Below are 13,776 nucleotides of genomic sequence, written 5' to 3'. Positions count from 1 at the left end.
GAACATTTATACCCCGCTTTATACCACTTAAAGCAGCCTCAAAGCGGCTTATAATGAACTGAGGAAACAATTATAATGACAGTAGAGAGGGTAGGAGGATTAGAGGAAGAAGGGAAGGGAAAATGCACTGAAAGGCTTTGGCCAGATCAGAGGAGATACAAGTACAATAAAATCAGAAATTGATTAGATAGAAACAAAGAAACAGAGAAATTAGACAATAACGAAAGGTGAAAAAAGTCCAAAATGGTCCATAAATATGTTGGTAGGAAGGACTTCAGGTGATATTTTGAGGCCGAGGTGTAGGCTGAACCCCCTTTTGCTGCCTGTGCCAGTGATGGTAGAGAAGGTTTTAATTCAGTTGGATTGAACAGTGGCAACCGGCCACCCAACCGTGGCAGGATGAGATGACAGCGACCGAACAGGCCAAGTCGAAAAAGCAGGCTGCAGAAGAAGTTGAAAGCTGCTCCTCAACCGTCCGCTCCAGCTCCTCAGATGATGGATGCAGCTACCAGGCGACACAGTTCCAAAAGGCCCAACAGCCCAGCCGCAACGATCAATGGATGATGAACAGGCCCAGGGCGAACGGGCGGCAGGCTGAGTGCCTGTAGGTGCAACCAAAATGCGACAGCAGTAGTAAGCGGCCTGAAGAGAAGAAGAGGGAACCAGAGGCAAACCCTTGAGTAATTAGACTCCTGAGGCCGGCGCCTACAGCGCTGAAACGCAAGACCGCATCGAGTCTTTTAGGGTGGTTTCTGTATTAGTATTTTATCAATAAACATCCCTTTGTTATAACTTCGTGGTCTTTCCCCCTTTACTTCTGTTTTTTTAATCTTTGATTTTTGCTTGTTTGAAATTTTGTATTACAGAAATGAGTGAAATGAACTGAAAAGTTCAAACTAACACAATTTTTTTTGCACATCCCTAATTCAGGACAAAAAGAGTGATTCAAACCTGGAAAACCAGGTTTTCGCATTTAAAAGCTGTCTCAGAAGGTGGGTTTCCTTAGCAGGAGCAGAGATCAGTAGCCACCTGCAGCGGGAAATGTGATAGGCTGTATTTCTTCTGTGACTACTAAGGTTTACAATTGCCTTGTTCACATTTTCTCTGCTTTCCCTGCAGATAACGACTGTCTCGGGCCCACCAGAGGGAGGGACACGGGTCACGATTCATGGGATAAACCTAGGCCTCGATTTTTCAGAGATTGTGAATAATGTACAAGTGGCCGAGGTGGAGTGCACACCCTTGAAAGAGGAATACATCATAGCAGAACAGTGAGTCGCATTTCATCCTTTATGGTTCTCTCCGTCTTCTGCTGGAGTAATCTATTAGGGATGTAAGTAGCTTGGGTGGGGGTGGGGGGGGGGGCTGGAGGGTGTGAGGAATAACTTGCCTGCTTGGTGTGAATGTTGTGGACCTCATGCTGCACCTAGATAAGATTTTAGGGAGTTCTGTGGAGAGACCAGCTGTCTTGGTACACGTGGGTGCCAAAGATATAGGAAAGTCTTGGAGAGAGATTCTGGAGCTAAATTTAGGGGTCCTTTTACTAAGCTGTGATAAAAAGTGGGCTGCGGTAGTGCGAGCACATCTTTTGGTCACGCGCTGGGCCATTTTGTTTACCCCATCTAGGAAAAAGGGCCGGAAAACGGACGTGCGGTAAAATTGAAACCAGCGCACGTGCATTTTCGGCCTGAGACTTTACCACCACCCATTGACCTAGCGGTAACATCTCACGTGCTACACATGCAGAGAGCATGCAGCACACGCCAATTGCTGTTTACTGCCGGGTATGTGGCCCGCGGTAGAAAATAAAAAATGATTTTCTACCGCGGGATTCGGTGTGCGCCAAATTCGGAATTACCACCCGACTCACGAGCTAGCTGGGCGGTAGTGACGATTTGGCATATGCTTGTACGCGCGTGGGACCTCCCGCGCCTTTGTAAAAGGGCCCTTTAGGCTTTCAGGTAGAAGGTCGAAATCCACAACTTTTCAGAAACGCTCTCTGTTCCACATGGAGGACCCAGGGAGTAGGCAGAACTGAGGAGTCTCATTGCATGGAAGAGACCATGGTGCAGAGAGGAAGGACTTAAATTTGTTAGAAACTGGACAGCCGGTGGCCATTCCCGGCCGATTAGCTTGCGCTGATTATTGGCCGGAAAATTATTGGTCATATAGATAGGCGTGGCTTAATGAGAATGAATCAGCATGGGCTTAGCAAAGAGAGAGGAATTTAGGTCACGCCTTTTTTTGTATCTAGTTTCCCTAGTTCTTAGTCCACTGTTCTGCAGTTTCCCAATTTGAAACTAGATTTCTGGTTCAGGTTTATTACACTCGATTAACCGCCCAAAGAAAAAAAAATCTATCAAGGCGGAGTACGTACAAATGTAATAGAAATGTACATCATGAAAAAGGAACTCCAAAACTGGCTAAAAGACAGGAAACGGGGAATAGGACTGAATGGTGAAGGCGGTTAGCTTAGCAGAGTTTAAAAAGGGGTTGGACGGTTTCCTAAAGGACAAGTCCATAAACCGCTACTAAACGGACTTGGAAAAATCCCAAATCCCAGGAATAACATGTATAGAATGTTTGTACGTTTGGGAAGCTTGCCAGGTGCCCTTGGCCTGGATTGGCCGCTGTCGTGGACAAGATGCTGGGCTCGATGGACCCTTGGTCTTTTCCCAGTATGGCATTACTTATGTACAAATAGAAAAGGGTCAGTAGTGGGTCCTATTCATAAATGGATCTGGTGATAGAAATGGCAAGAGATGCAATCAGATGACAAAAAAAAAAATGATTCAAAGTTGTTAAAATGCCAGAGGATTGTGAGGATTTGTGGAACGATGTTGTGGGACAGGGGAATCCTTTTTACAAAACTGTAGTAAGCGAGACCCTCAGCCTTATGCATCACTCCCTGCTTGTGTGCTGTGGGGGGTGGGGGGGGGGGAGCGGTTTGTTCACCTTCTGTGACAGCCACAGATTTCTTTGAGGATGAACCAGGAGCGGGAGGAGGGATCTGGACACCAGTGACTCACTTCTCATATGCCCGCATCATCTGCCAATTAAGTTAATTTTGGTTAAAGGGTCACTAAGATCGCTCATCAACACCCAAGATAGGAGTCTATTATTCTATCACTCAGCATCTGCTGACTGTAATGTAGCGTGTAAATTGGAGAATAGCGTTGGAGATCAGCTGTAGCACATCTCTATTCATCCCCTGCACCCAATTTGAGTCTGTCTTAAATCAACTTAGACAGCACATTTTGTAAGGATGTCACCCAGGCAATGTCCCCCACGGGCTTCTCCAACCCATGAACCTAGTAATACAAGATACAATGTTGCTATGGTTATTCTTAACAATATGGAGAATCCCATGGGAGCACTCGGTGGTTAACCAGGCACACCATTATCTGTAAAATAGAGGGTGAGTGTTAAGAACAGCCCCCCTCCCCCCCCCCCCAGCTGTCACTGAAGGCCCATCTCTCTGCACCCGTTCGCTTCCATATGGGATACAGACCAATGCACGAACAATGGCAGAGAGAGAGAGAGACATGTTTCATTTCAGGGTTGATATGAGCACAAGAAAAATTGCGTATTTGCCAGATGTCCAGGTCATGGGGTACTGCAGGAGGACTTTACAAGATGGGGGACCGTCTGTCTAAATGGCAGATGAAAATTAATGGAGATAATTTTGTAAAAGAACACATACGCGAAAAGTCCAAAATTGCAGTGATTTTATAAATGCAGCAGAGACGCCTTCAGCTCCACTGGCCAGCAGTGGTCCATATATACACTGACACCTGCTTTGAAAAAGGTGGGAATGTGTCTGTGGACTTTATAGGGGTAAAGTCTGTACAGGTCGCCTATAGATGCTGGACGCTGAGCACGAATTCTATATTGGCAGTTATGCACCATGTAATTGACATTAAAAAAACACCTACTGGTGGTTTATACTGCCTGGCAGCCAGTGGTCACGGCGGTTTACGATATAAAATAGAAAGGAACTCCATAAAAGACAGGACAGACCTAATCGTACATACGACAATAATTAATAAGAGAAGAAAGAAAAACAAAGATACTGGTCTCGTTTCCATATTGTCCTGGACTATCAGAAAGGCCAAACGCTTGGGTAAAAAAAATGTGTCTTACGGCTCATTTTAAATTTTGGTAAAGATTCTATTTCATGAATACTTTCAGGAAGCTGGAGCTAACCAGAAAAACGTGTTTTCACATGTGGTCACCTAACGTGTGCCTGAGTGAGGGGGGGAATAGCAAATCCATGCTGAGATAATGACCTTAATGTTCTGGACATGAGAAATAGTCGTAGACGTCAGATATGAAGGAGAAGTGGCAAAAAAATGGCAACATATAGATGCACCATTGGCTGGTGTAAATGTATTTTGGAACCTTAACATGTATGTACTGGGCACATCCCTGACAAGCCCATGGCCCCTCTTTGCAGTACCATTCTAAAGAATTTGCGCACAACGAGGCATATTTTCAAAGCACTTAGACTTAAAAAGGTACGTGGAGGGGCATTTTCGATATGACGTCTAAATCTGACTTTGGACGTTTTGCTGAAATCTTCCAAAAATCAAGAAGTGAAAACGACTATTTTCAAACCAGAAAAACATCTCTCTCTTTCTTTGAAAATGACCATTTCCTAGATGTTTATTTATTTATTACATTTGTACCTCGCGCGTTCCCACACATAGCAGGTTCAATGCGGCTTACATAGTAAATAGAATTACAAAGCCTTGAAGGAGAATATTACAAATTGTAGTAAACGTAGTAATAGTGGGGTTTTAAGGATATGTAAATTGTACATGGAAAGGTAAACAAAGATAGGATGAGCAAAAGGAAAAGAGATTGGGAGGATGAAGAAGAAAAGATTGGGGGATGAGCATAAGGCGATTGGAAGACATTGTCTAAGGTATATGTTCTTGTGCTTTCTGTGTCTATCTTTGTAGACCATTTCCCCCCCCCAAAAAAAAAACAAAGAAAAGAAAAAGACCAAGTGAAAAACGCACTAAATCAAGCCATTGGGACGTAAGAGGAGTCAGCTTTCCTAGTAGACTGGCCACAGAGGCATCTCAAGAGAGCAGTGGGACACCTTAGGGGGCACTGCAGTGGACTTTACATAAAAGCTCCCAGATACACATCTCAACCTTACTCCCTTATATTGTATGGTGAGCCCTTTAAAACCCATGAAAAACCTACTGAACCAGTAGGCAGGCTAAGTGGGCAGCAAAGAGCAGCTACAGTCATAGCAAAATGATAGGTCTTTAAAGCCATAGTAACTCAAAGAATCATCAGCATACACGTTTACCTGAAGAGGCTTTGTTTATCTATGTATTGGTTGGGCTGGATTGAGGGGCCCTTTTACAGAGCGGTGGTAAGCCCAACGCGGGCTTGTCGCTCACTTTTCCGGGACTATCGCAGGCCCAACGCAGCCGCTGGTGGTAGTCCCACTCCGAGTATGTGCCATTTCCAGGGGAAAAAGACCCCCCCCCCCCCCCCCCCCCCCCGCATGGCCATGTGTGTCTGCCTTGTTCATACAGTGTTCCAGAGCAAAGGTCGCAAACAGCTCTGGTTCTGGATGAGTAACGGGTGGCAAACAATAATCCAACACTCCCTGCGGATATCTGTGTGCAGACCTTAAAGATCAGAGTTCTGAATTTCCAAGGTCACTGCAGAAAGAAATCAAGAATGCCAAACCCCAGTTCATTCCCGGAAATGGAAGGGAATGCTGGGAATATCCTTGTCAAGGAAAAGCTAAGTGCTCAGTGCATATCTCCTTTGAAATGCCTCTTTCCTTTCTTCTCATTGTTTTTTGCAGGATTGTGTGTGAGATGGAACCAGCCGAGCCTGGCATCCAGTCCGGTCCAGTTCAGCTCTGTATCGGGGAATGTAAACCAGAGTTCGTGGCCACGTCTGCACAGCAGTACACTTTTGTGGTGAGCCTCAGGAACAGGGTGTGTGGGAGGGATGTTTATGAGGTACACGTTGCCATTCTGGAAGCCATAGATGGTCCCTCAGCAAGAATAAAAGAGGACCCTGTTCTCCACCTGAGTCAATAAATATTATTTAAGAGGTAACTTTTAAACCTGCTGTGGAATTTGCATACTCATTTGTGCTTTGTTCCTAAGGGCTTCTACGCCATAGGGAGTTTCTTTTGAAAATGTAGGAGAGGTTTCGCCGCATCTCAAGAAAGATATAGTAGAATTGGAAAAGGTGCAGCGAAGGGCGACTAAAATGATAGCGGGGATGGGACGACTTCCCTATGAAGAAAGATTAAGGAGGCTAGGGCTATTCAGCTTGGAGAAGAGACGGCTGAGGGGAGACATGATAGAGGTATATAAAATAATGAGTGGAGTGGAACAGGTGGATGTGAAGCGTCTGTTCACGCTTTCCAAAAATACTAGGACCAAGGGGCATGCAATGAAACTACAGGGTAGTACGTTTAAAACAAATAGGAGAAAATGTTTCTTCATCCAACGCGTAATTAAACTCTGGAATTCGTTGGCAGAGAACGTGGTGAAAGCGGTTAGCTTGGCAGAGTTTAAGAAGGGGTTAGACGGTTTCCTAAAGGACAAGTCCATAAACCACTACTAAATGGACTTGGGAAAAATCCACAATTCCAGGAATAACATGTATAGAATGTTTGTACATTTGGAAAGATTGCCAGGTGCCCTTGGCCTGGATTGGCCGCTGTCGTGGACAGGATGCTGGGCTCGATGGACCCTTGGTCTTTTCCCAGTGTGGCATTACTTATGTACTTATGTCCTCTACTTGGCTCACTTTTATTACATAGAGCAGTGATTTAACCTATTGTGATGTCATAGTGGCTCATTCCACCAATAAGAGCCAACCTCATTAGTGATGTCACAATGGCTTGATTGTATAGAATGTTTGTACGTTTGGGAAGCTTGCCAGGTGCCCTTGACCTGGATTGGCCGCTGTCGTGGACAGGATACTGGGCTCGATGGACCCTTGGTCTTTTCCCTGTGTGGCATTACTTATGTACTTATGTACTTAGAGGTTGGCGCGGTAGGTATTGTAGCAGCAACCATGCACCAAAAATCAAAGGGGGGAGGAGACGATCAGTTCCTCAAGCCTTTCTGAGTACCTTCACGTGGCTTATCCATAATTCACAGCTTTCCGATTACCTTCAATCATCCAGGCCAGCGCTATCATTACTTTTTAAGCATTTAAGTCCAAGCCTCAAAGGGTTAATCCCCAGCCTAAAACCTTTGCCTATACATAGGCCTTTCTACTTGGCTGGAGCTTATCAGAAGCCGTGTGGCAGCTGAATGGTCTTGCCGACATGGTCGGGGAAAAGTGAAATTCCCAGGGAATCAGGAATGTAGACTGTGCTGAGGAAAGAGTTTGATTTCTCTCTTTAGTTCACATGTTGCAGATGATGTGAGAGCAGCATCTTCTCAGCATGTGCTCTTTTTTCCATGTGATGCACAGTGGTCCAGAATGGAGCCCTGAGATGCTAAACCTACCTTCATTTCCTAGGATAGGCAAGCTCAAATTCAGCCTTATGGGTATGTTTCTGGCACTCAGCAAGTGAACAAATGCGTCATATCTTAAGAAACAGTTAAGCAGAGGGTAGGTCATGGGAACTGATGCAGAGGGGTGTCCAGAAGCAAATTTAATACCATTCCTCTGGTCATCAGATTAATACAAGGGTACAATGTAAGCTGAAGAATATAGTCCCTAAAGGTCGCACTGCATTTACAGGACACCAGCTAACATCATCAGCTGGAACTGCTGGGCGCACAAGGAGGACAAGAAGAAATTGTCATGTTTCAGCGTAACCCTGTCACCCGTAGTGCCGAAGGTTGCCCCCTTTGGAGCTTCCTCTGGTGTGACCAGTAGGTGTCACCATTAACATAGTGACATAGTAAATGATGGTAGATGAAGACCAAGGAGATTGGAGAAAGAACAGAAGATGGGAGGAGCGTGCTTCGTCCATTTTCTGGGCTGAAGCCAGTAAGCGGAGCTTGTTGCTCTATCAATTACATTGTTTTGGGTGTACCAAGATGGCAGTTCCTGCATTAGGGAGAATGAAAACCTCCTTGGGTGGACTGGCTTCATCTTTGTGATGTCATGCTGTCTACTGTTCTTTTTCCAACCTCTTTGATAAAGGACAGCACAGCCCTTCCAGTCTACCAGGAAAAGTGGCTAGAGTTGTACCTGCTACTCTAGTCCGATTACCTCCCGCCACCACCATATTGGTTTTTAGGGTTATTACTGTCATTCTGTGCAAGTTTTCCCCCCCTCTATGCCTTTTTAAATTGTGAAACTCTTTTAAGTTTTGTCTTGAGTGGAAATCCCGTATACCAGTGCTCACCAATCTTTCTGCTGCTGTGACCTCATTCATGTGGCCACAGAAAGCAAGTGATCCCCAGCAGCACAGGATAATGACATCCTATGGAGCATCTGCCCAAGTCATGCTCCCAAATGTGAGTTTCATGATCCTTCTTGGGATCATGACCCATAGTTTGGGAAGCCCTGCAGTATACGTTTGATATATGGAGAATCTGTGTTTATCCCATGCATTTTTGAATTCTGTTACTGTTTATGTCCCCACCACCTCCACCAGGAGAACATTCCAGGCATCCAGCACCATCAGTGGCATAGATAGTTTATTAGGTATTTTCTACTGCCTTTAGTAAAACACATCAAAGCGGAGTACAGTCTATAATCATTGAGGTTAAGGAAAGGAATGCCATATTCAAATAGGACAGAATATACTGAAGTAAAGGCAGATTACTAGTGAAGCAAATTTCATAGATAGGATAGACACAAAAAGAAGACCAGAAGTAAAAAAGGGGGGTCCAATACTTCCACAAACGAAACAAGAATATCAAAACACACAAGGGTGGAAGAACACCAGATCCAAGGAAAGACCAGTCCTGAAGACACGGTAGTAAGAGCACCAAAATAAGGTTTATTGGGACCCTACACGGTCTGTGTTTCGGCTACAAAGCCTTCATCAGGGGTCAACGGCTTGACGTATATAAATTGGCTTCTTGGTTTCTCAAAATGACGAACACTTGAGCAGTGTGGTACAGTTCCTGGTGCGCAATGAGGATGTAAACATTGCGCACCAGGAACTGTACCACGCTGATCAAGTACCACGTTCTTCCACCCTTGTGTGTTTTGATATTTTAGACACAAATAGAAGCCATACTGCTGAACTCATTGAACCCTATCACTCAAGAAAAGGAAACACTAAACAAGTATAGGTCCGATATTCAAAATGATTTAAATGGCCAGGAGAGGACCCTGGCCATTCAAGTTGCCTGTCCAGGGCTAACTGGACATTTTCAGTAGCACTTGACCAGATAGTGCTACTTAAAATGCCTAGTTAGCACCCCAGCTATTTTGGGGGTGTTCCAGGGGCAGAGTCGGCACTTAGCTGGTTAAATGCCAATGTTCAGCCTTTATCAGACTAAGATAACCCTTAGCAACAGGAAAAAGGAGCGAGGTAATCAAAGACGAGGAAACTAAGCTTGTGAATATAACAAGTCTTTATTGCTTATCGATTCTGAAGGCCTGTTGCGGGAAGACTCTACACGGCCATGTTTCGGCTAGTGTGCCTTCATCAGGAGCCTTGATCCCTTAGCAACTGGCAATACAGGAGAAGCAAAACAATAAACAGAATATACGCAAAGTGCATCAAGTGCAGTAAAAACAAGCCTTTGTTGATGCTTCTTAGACAACGGCTTGTTTGTACTGCACTTGTTGCTCTTTGCATGTATTCTGTTTATTGCTTTGTTTCTCCTATATTGCCAGTTGCTAAGGGGTCAGGGCTGCTGATGAAGGCACACGAAACACGGTTGTGTTGAGTCTTCCCAGAATCGATAAGCAATAAAGACTTGTTATATTCACGGGCTTAGTTTCCTCATCTTTGATTATCTCACTCCTTTTTCCTGTTGTTATGCATATTTGTGAGGATTTGTTAAGATAACTCTTAACCAGCTATGTTTTCGCTGGATCCATGAACTCAGAAATTCAATGCTGAAACCCAGACATAGACCGGCATTGAATTTCTAAGTATAATGCTGGCAGCGGTCAGCAAAACGCTGATCGCCCCTAGCTGAATATCGAGCCCTATGGGAAGGGAGCCCGGCTAAGCTCCTGCAGTCGGTGGTCAATGTGGATATTCAATGTTGGGCCATTTCCAGTGGCTGGCATTGAATATCTGGTTTATTTTTAGCCAGTTTAAAGTTAACCAGCTAAATCGATATTCAAAGATAGCCTGTTAACTTTAAACTGGCGAAAGATATACCGGCTATTTAAGCAGACCAATGTAGCCACTTACAATAGCCAGATATGAATTGAATGTTCGAGGATAGCCGGCTATATCACCCGATATAGCCGGTTATCTCCTAGATGCTACCCGGGAATATTCAGCAGTGGATAACCAGCTATCCCCCACTGAATATCACTGGATAGCTGGTTACATACCATTTAACCAGCCAGGTGCTGTTTCTGGCCAGTGAAATGATTTTCTATATCAGGGGGAATGTCTTTAACACAGCTTAAAATTTAATACGTGATAGTTCAGCATTGCAGGTCTTGGGGAGTTCCATGACTAAAACGCACTGTCTTCTGGTGGTGGCAGTGAGAGTAGGGGAGCGGGCAGTGGGACAAACAAATGTGAACACCATCGTCCAAGCTAGTGTCTTAAGAAGTAAAGCTAGTTTGGCTTCCTTCAGTGTTAAACAAGGAAACCTTTGTTGTACTTTAGAAGTTGCCTGAAAATAAAACCATCAAGAGAAACAGAAATGCAAAGTATTTTGTGTGAAATATTGACTGGAACCTTGTTCAAGATAACAGAGAAGATAAATTGCATGGGAACCCCGTGCAACAACAAGCCAAACATTTATCGAGAGATGTTGTCATGTTATTACTTAATGTCCAAACTGTCTTCAGTACCCGAAGCTTGTGTAACCTAATTTCCCCGTCTTACTTTCTGTTGGTACTGCCAGCTCCACCAAGGCTGTTTTCCTTTGTTAAACAAAATTTGTTATGCAAACTTGGTTCTTACTCGGGAGCCCGGGTTTCCCAAGTCCCCATGAGGTTCATCCATCATAGGGAGTAGAACTATGAAAACACCACAGAATCTGCTTCCCTGAGAGCTGAGTTGGCTTTTGATGGGAAGCCTATCCTGATCTGCCTTGTCTGTATATGCCAAGACAGAGTGGGATAGGCTGGAGTGGGCTTTGACGGCAACTCCAGTAGTTGAGCGTAAGGACAGAGCCTTGCAGGCTTCTACAGTCTATGTCCCAGAAATGGCAAAGAAAGACCAGGAACAATTATTTTATACCTCACTGATTGTTGGTTTAACCATTAATTGATAAAAAGCGTGAATGTTGGGCAGACTGGCTTTCAGTATTGACCTTATGTTTCTAAAATGGCCGATGTTCTAACACTGAAAGATCTATGTTGCTATTTCATAACGGACATTCACGTACTGCCACAGAGATGTTTATGCTCCTGTGTTGGCTTACTGATATTTCTGAAATGGATGTTCATGCTACACGTCACCAGCACATGAATGTCTATTTCACCGTGTATTTTAGAACAGGCTCTACATCGGCAGACATAGGCGCCAACTCTGTGGGTGCTGTGGGTGCTCGAGCAGACAGCAAGGGGGTGCCCGGAACAGGCATGCGGCTGTTGGCTCTGCTGGTTCCCTGTCCTCTCTAACGCTATTTCCTGTTCTGGGGCAGGGGACCAGCAGACCCGACAGCCGCACGCCTGCTCCGCACACCCCTTGCTGGGAGGAAAGGTCTGGCGATGCGCTTTTGGGGGGGGGGGGGTTACACGTCGGAGGGGGTGGGTGAACAGACTAGGAACGCCACTGTCTCAAGGTACCAAAACACTGAACTCAGATTTGAAAAAGGCAGAGCAAATAAATGTAAACACCAAATCAGGCGGTGACCAAAACCAGGGGGATGCCAAAGTGCACAGGGAGAGGCCAAGAAGTGATCAAGACTGGTAGTTCAGACCTGGAGGCTGTACAAAGTGAAGCTTAAGAACCTGAATATGCATTCCTTAGAGGACAGGAGTGACATTCTGATATCTTAAGGGCATCAGAAATGCACAAAATGCAAAATCCTCTCCAGAAAAAAAGAATTAATCGTCTCAGTATTTATTTATTTTTATTTTATTTGTTACATTTGTATCCCACGTTTTCCCACCTATTTGCAGGCTCAATGTGGCTTTCATAGTACCGTAAAGGCATTCGCCAAGTCCAGTAGGGGACAAGTACAAAAGATGTTATGGTGGAATAGGGAAGATAAGATTCAGGCACGTGGGGTTAAAGGTAAGGAGGGTTTGATAATGTCTAATACGATCTTTGGTAGTGAAGTGTTGCAGAGTTGAGGCATTTAAGTTGGGTCAGTCGGGTATACCTTTCCGAACAGATGAGTCTTTAATGATTTTCCGAATTTTAGGTGATCGTAGATTGTTTTCACAGCTTGTGGCAGTGCGTTCCACAGTCGTGTCCTTATGTAAGAGAAGTTGGGCGCATGGGTTGTCTTGTATTTAAGTCCTTTGCAATTTGGGTAGTGGAGATTCAGCTAAGTCCGTGATGAACTGGTACTATTTCTGGTTGGGAGATTAATCAGGTCAGTCATGTAACCTGGGACATCACCGTAGATAATCTTATGGACCAGGGTGCAGGTTTTGCAAGTGATGCGTTCTCTGATTGGAAGCCAGTGCAGTTTTTCACGGAGTGGTGTGGCGCTTTGGAATCGTGTTTTACCAAATATCAACCTGGCTGCTGTGTTTTGGGCTGTCTGGAGTTTCTTTGTGAGTTGTTCTTTACATCCCGCATAGATTCCATTGCAGTAATCAACGTGATTGAATTAAATGAGGCTTCAAAGGATTAAACTCGAGAGCAACATCCGTAAATATTTCTTCATGGAAAGGGTGGTGAGTGGAAAGAACAGCCTCCCTGGAATGATGCTGGAGACAGAAAGGTGGTAAATTTCAAGGAAACATGGGATAAGCACAGAGGATTCCTGATTGCGAAGAATTGTGGAGAAGTGAGGGAACAACCTAAGATGAGATCATATCTGTGACCCTGCTGCAGGAGTAGAGTTGGGCAAACTAGATGAACCTCAGGCGCCTTATCCAAGTGGAGGAGTAGCCTAATGGTTAGTGCAGTGGACTTTGATCCTGCCAGCCTAGGTTTAATTCCCACTGCAGTTCCTTGTGACCTTGGGCAAGTCACTTAACTCTCCATTGCCCCAGGTACAAAAACTTAGATTATGAGCCCTCTAGGGACAGAGCAAATACCTGCATTTAACGTGTACAGTACTTTGTACGTCTAGTAGCGCTATAGAAATGATTATTAGTAGTAGTAGTACTGTTTCTTTGGTATCAGATGACTTGGTCTTTGAGTTCTTGTGTTATTGGCAGTGAAACTTTCTTCTCACTGAGTGATTTCCTCTTCCTTTCTTCTCCAAGAACCCATCAGTCCATCAGCTGAAACCCAGCCGTGGTCCGGAGTCTGGCGGTACGATGGTGACCATTACTGGCCATCACCTTGGGGCTGGTAGCAGTGTCTCTGTGCTCCTGGGAAACCAGACCTGCGAGTTTTATGGGTAAGAAAAGCTGTAAACTGAATTTGCCTATCAGTGTACTGAAAACGCTGTAATGGGTAGAGGTTCCAGCAGGTTTCGTGTTGTGAGGGACAGGCTGATTCGGTGCTGATTTTTTTCCTGTTGCACTTATGGACTTCCAGTTCTGACT

The 13,776-nt window shown here is 44.8% G+C and overlaps 1 protein-coding gene across 1 annotated transcript in view; it reads left to right on the top strand.

Annotated features, from left to right (window-relative positions):
- The window catches only part of PLXNA2 (plexin A2), a 513,443-nt gene that overhangs the window by 395,043 nt on the left and 104,624 nt on the right, over positions 1-13,776 (top strand). Inside the window, exons 13-15 of the mRNA XM_030220548.1 lie at positions 1,120-1,271; positions 5,834-5,951; positions 13,492-13,628. Of these exons, the coding sequence (XP_030076408.1) occupies positions 1,120-1,271; positions 5,834-5,951; positions 13,492-13,628 (407 nt within the window). The remainder of the gene's footprint in view (positions 1-1,119; positions 1,272-5,833; positions 5,952-13,491; positions 13,629-13,776) is intronic.

Source organism: Microcaecilia unicolor, chromosome 12, assembly GCF_901765095.1.
Source record: "Microcaecilia unicolor chromosome 12, aMicUni1.1, whole genome shotgun sequence".
NCBI lineage: Eukaryota > Metazoa > Chordata > Amphibia > Gymnophiona > Siphonopidae > Microcaecilia > Microcaecilia unicolor.
The sequence above is the reverse complement of the archived record's forward strand: the minus strand, read 5'-3'. Positions and strand labels throughout refer to the sequence as shown.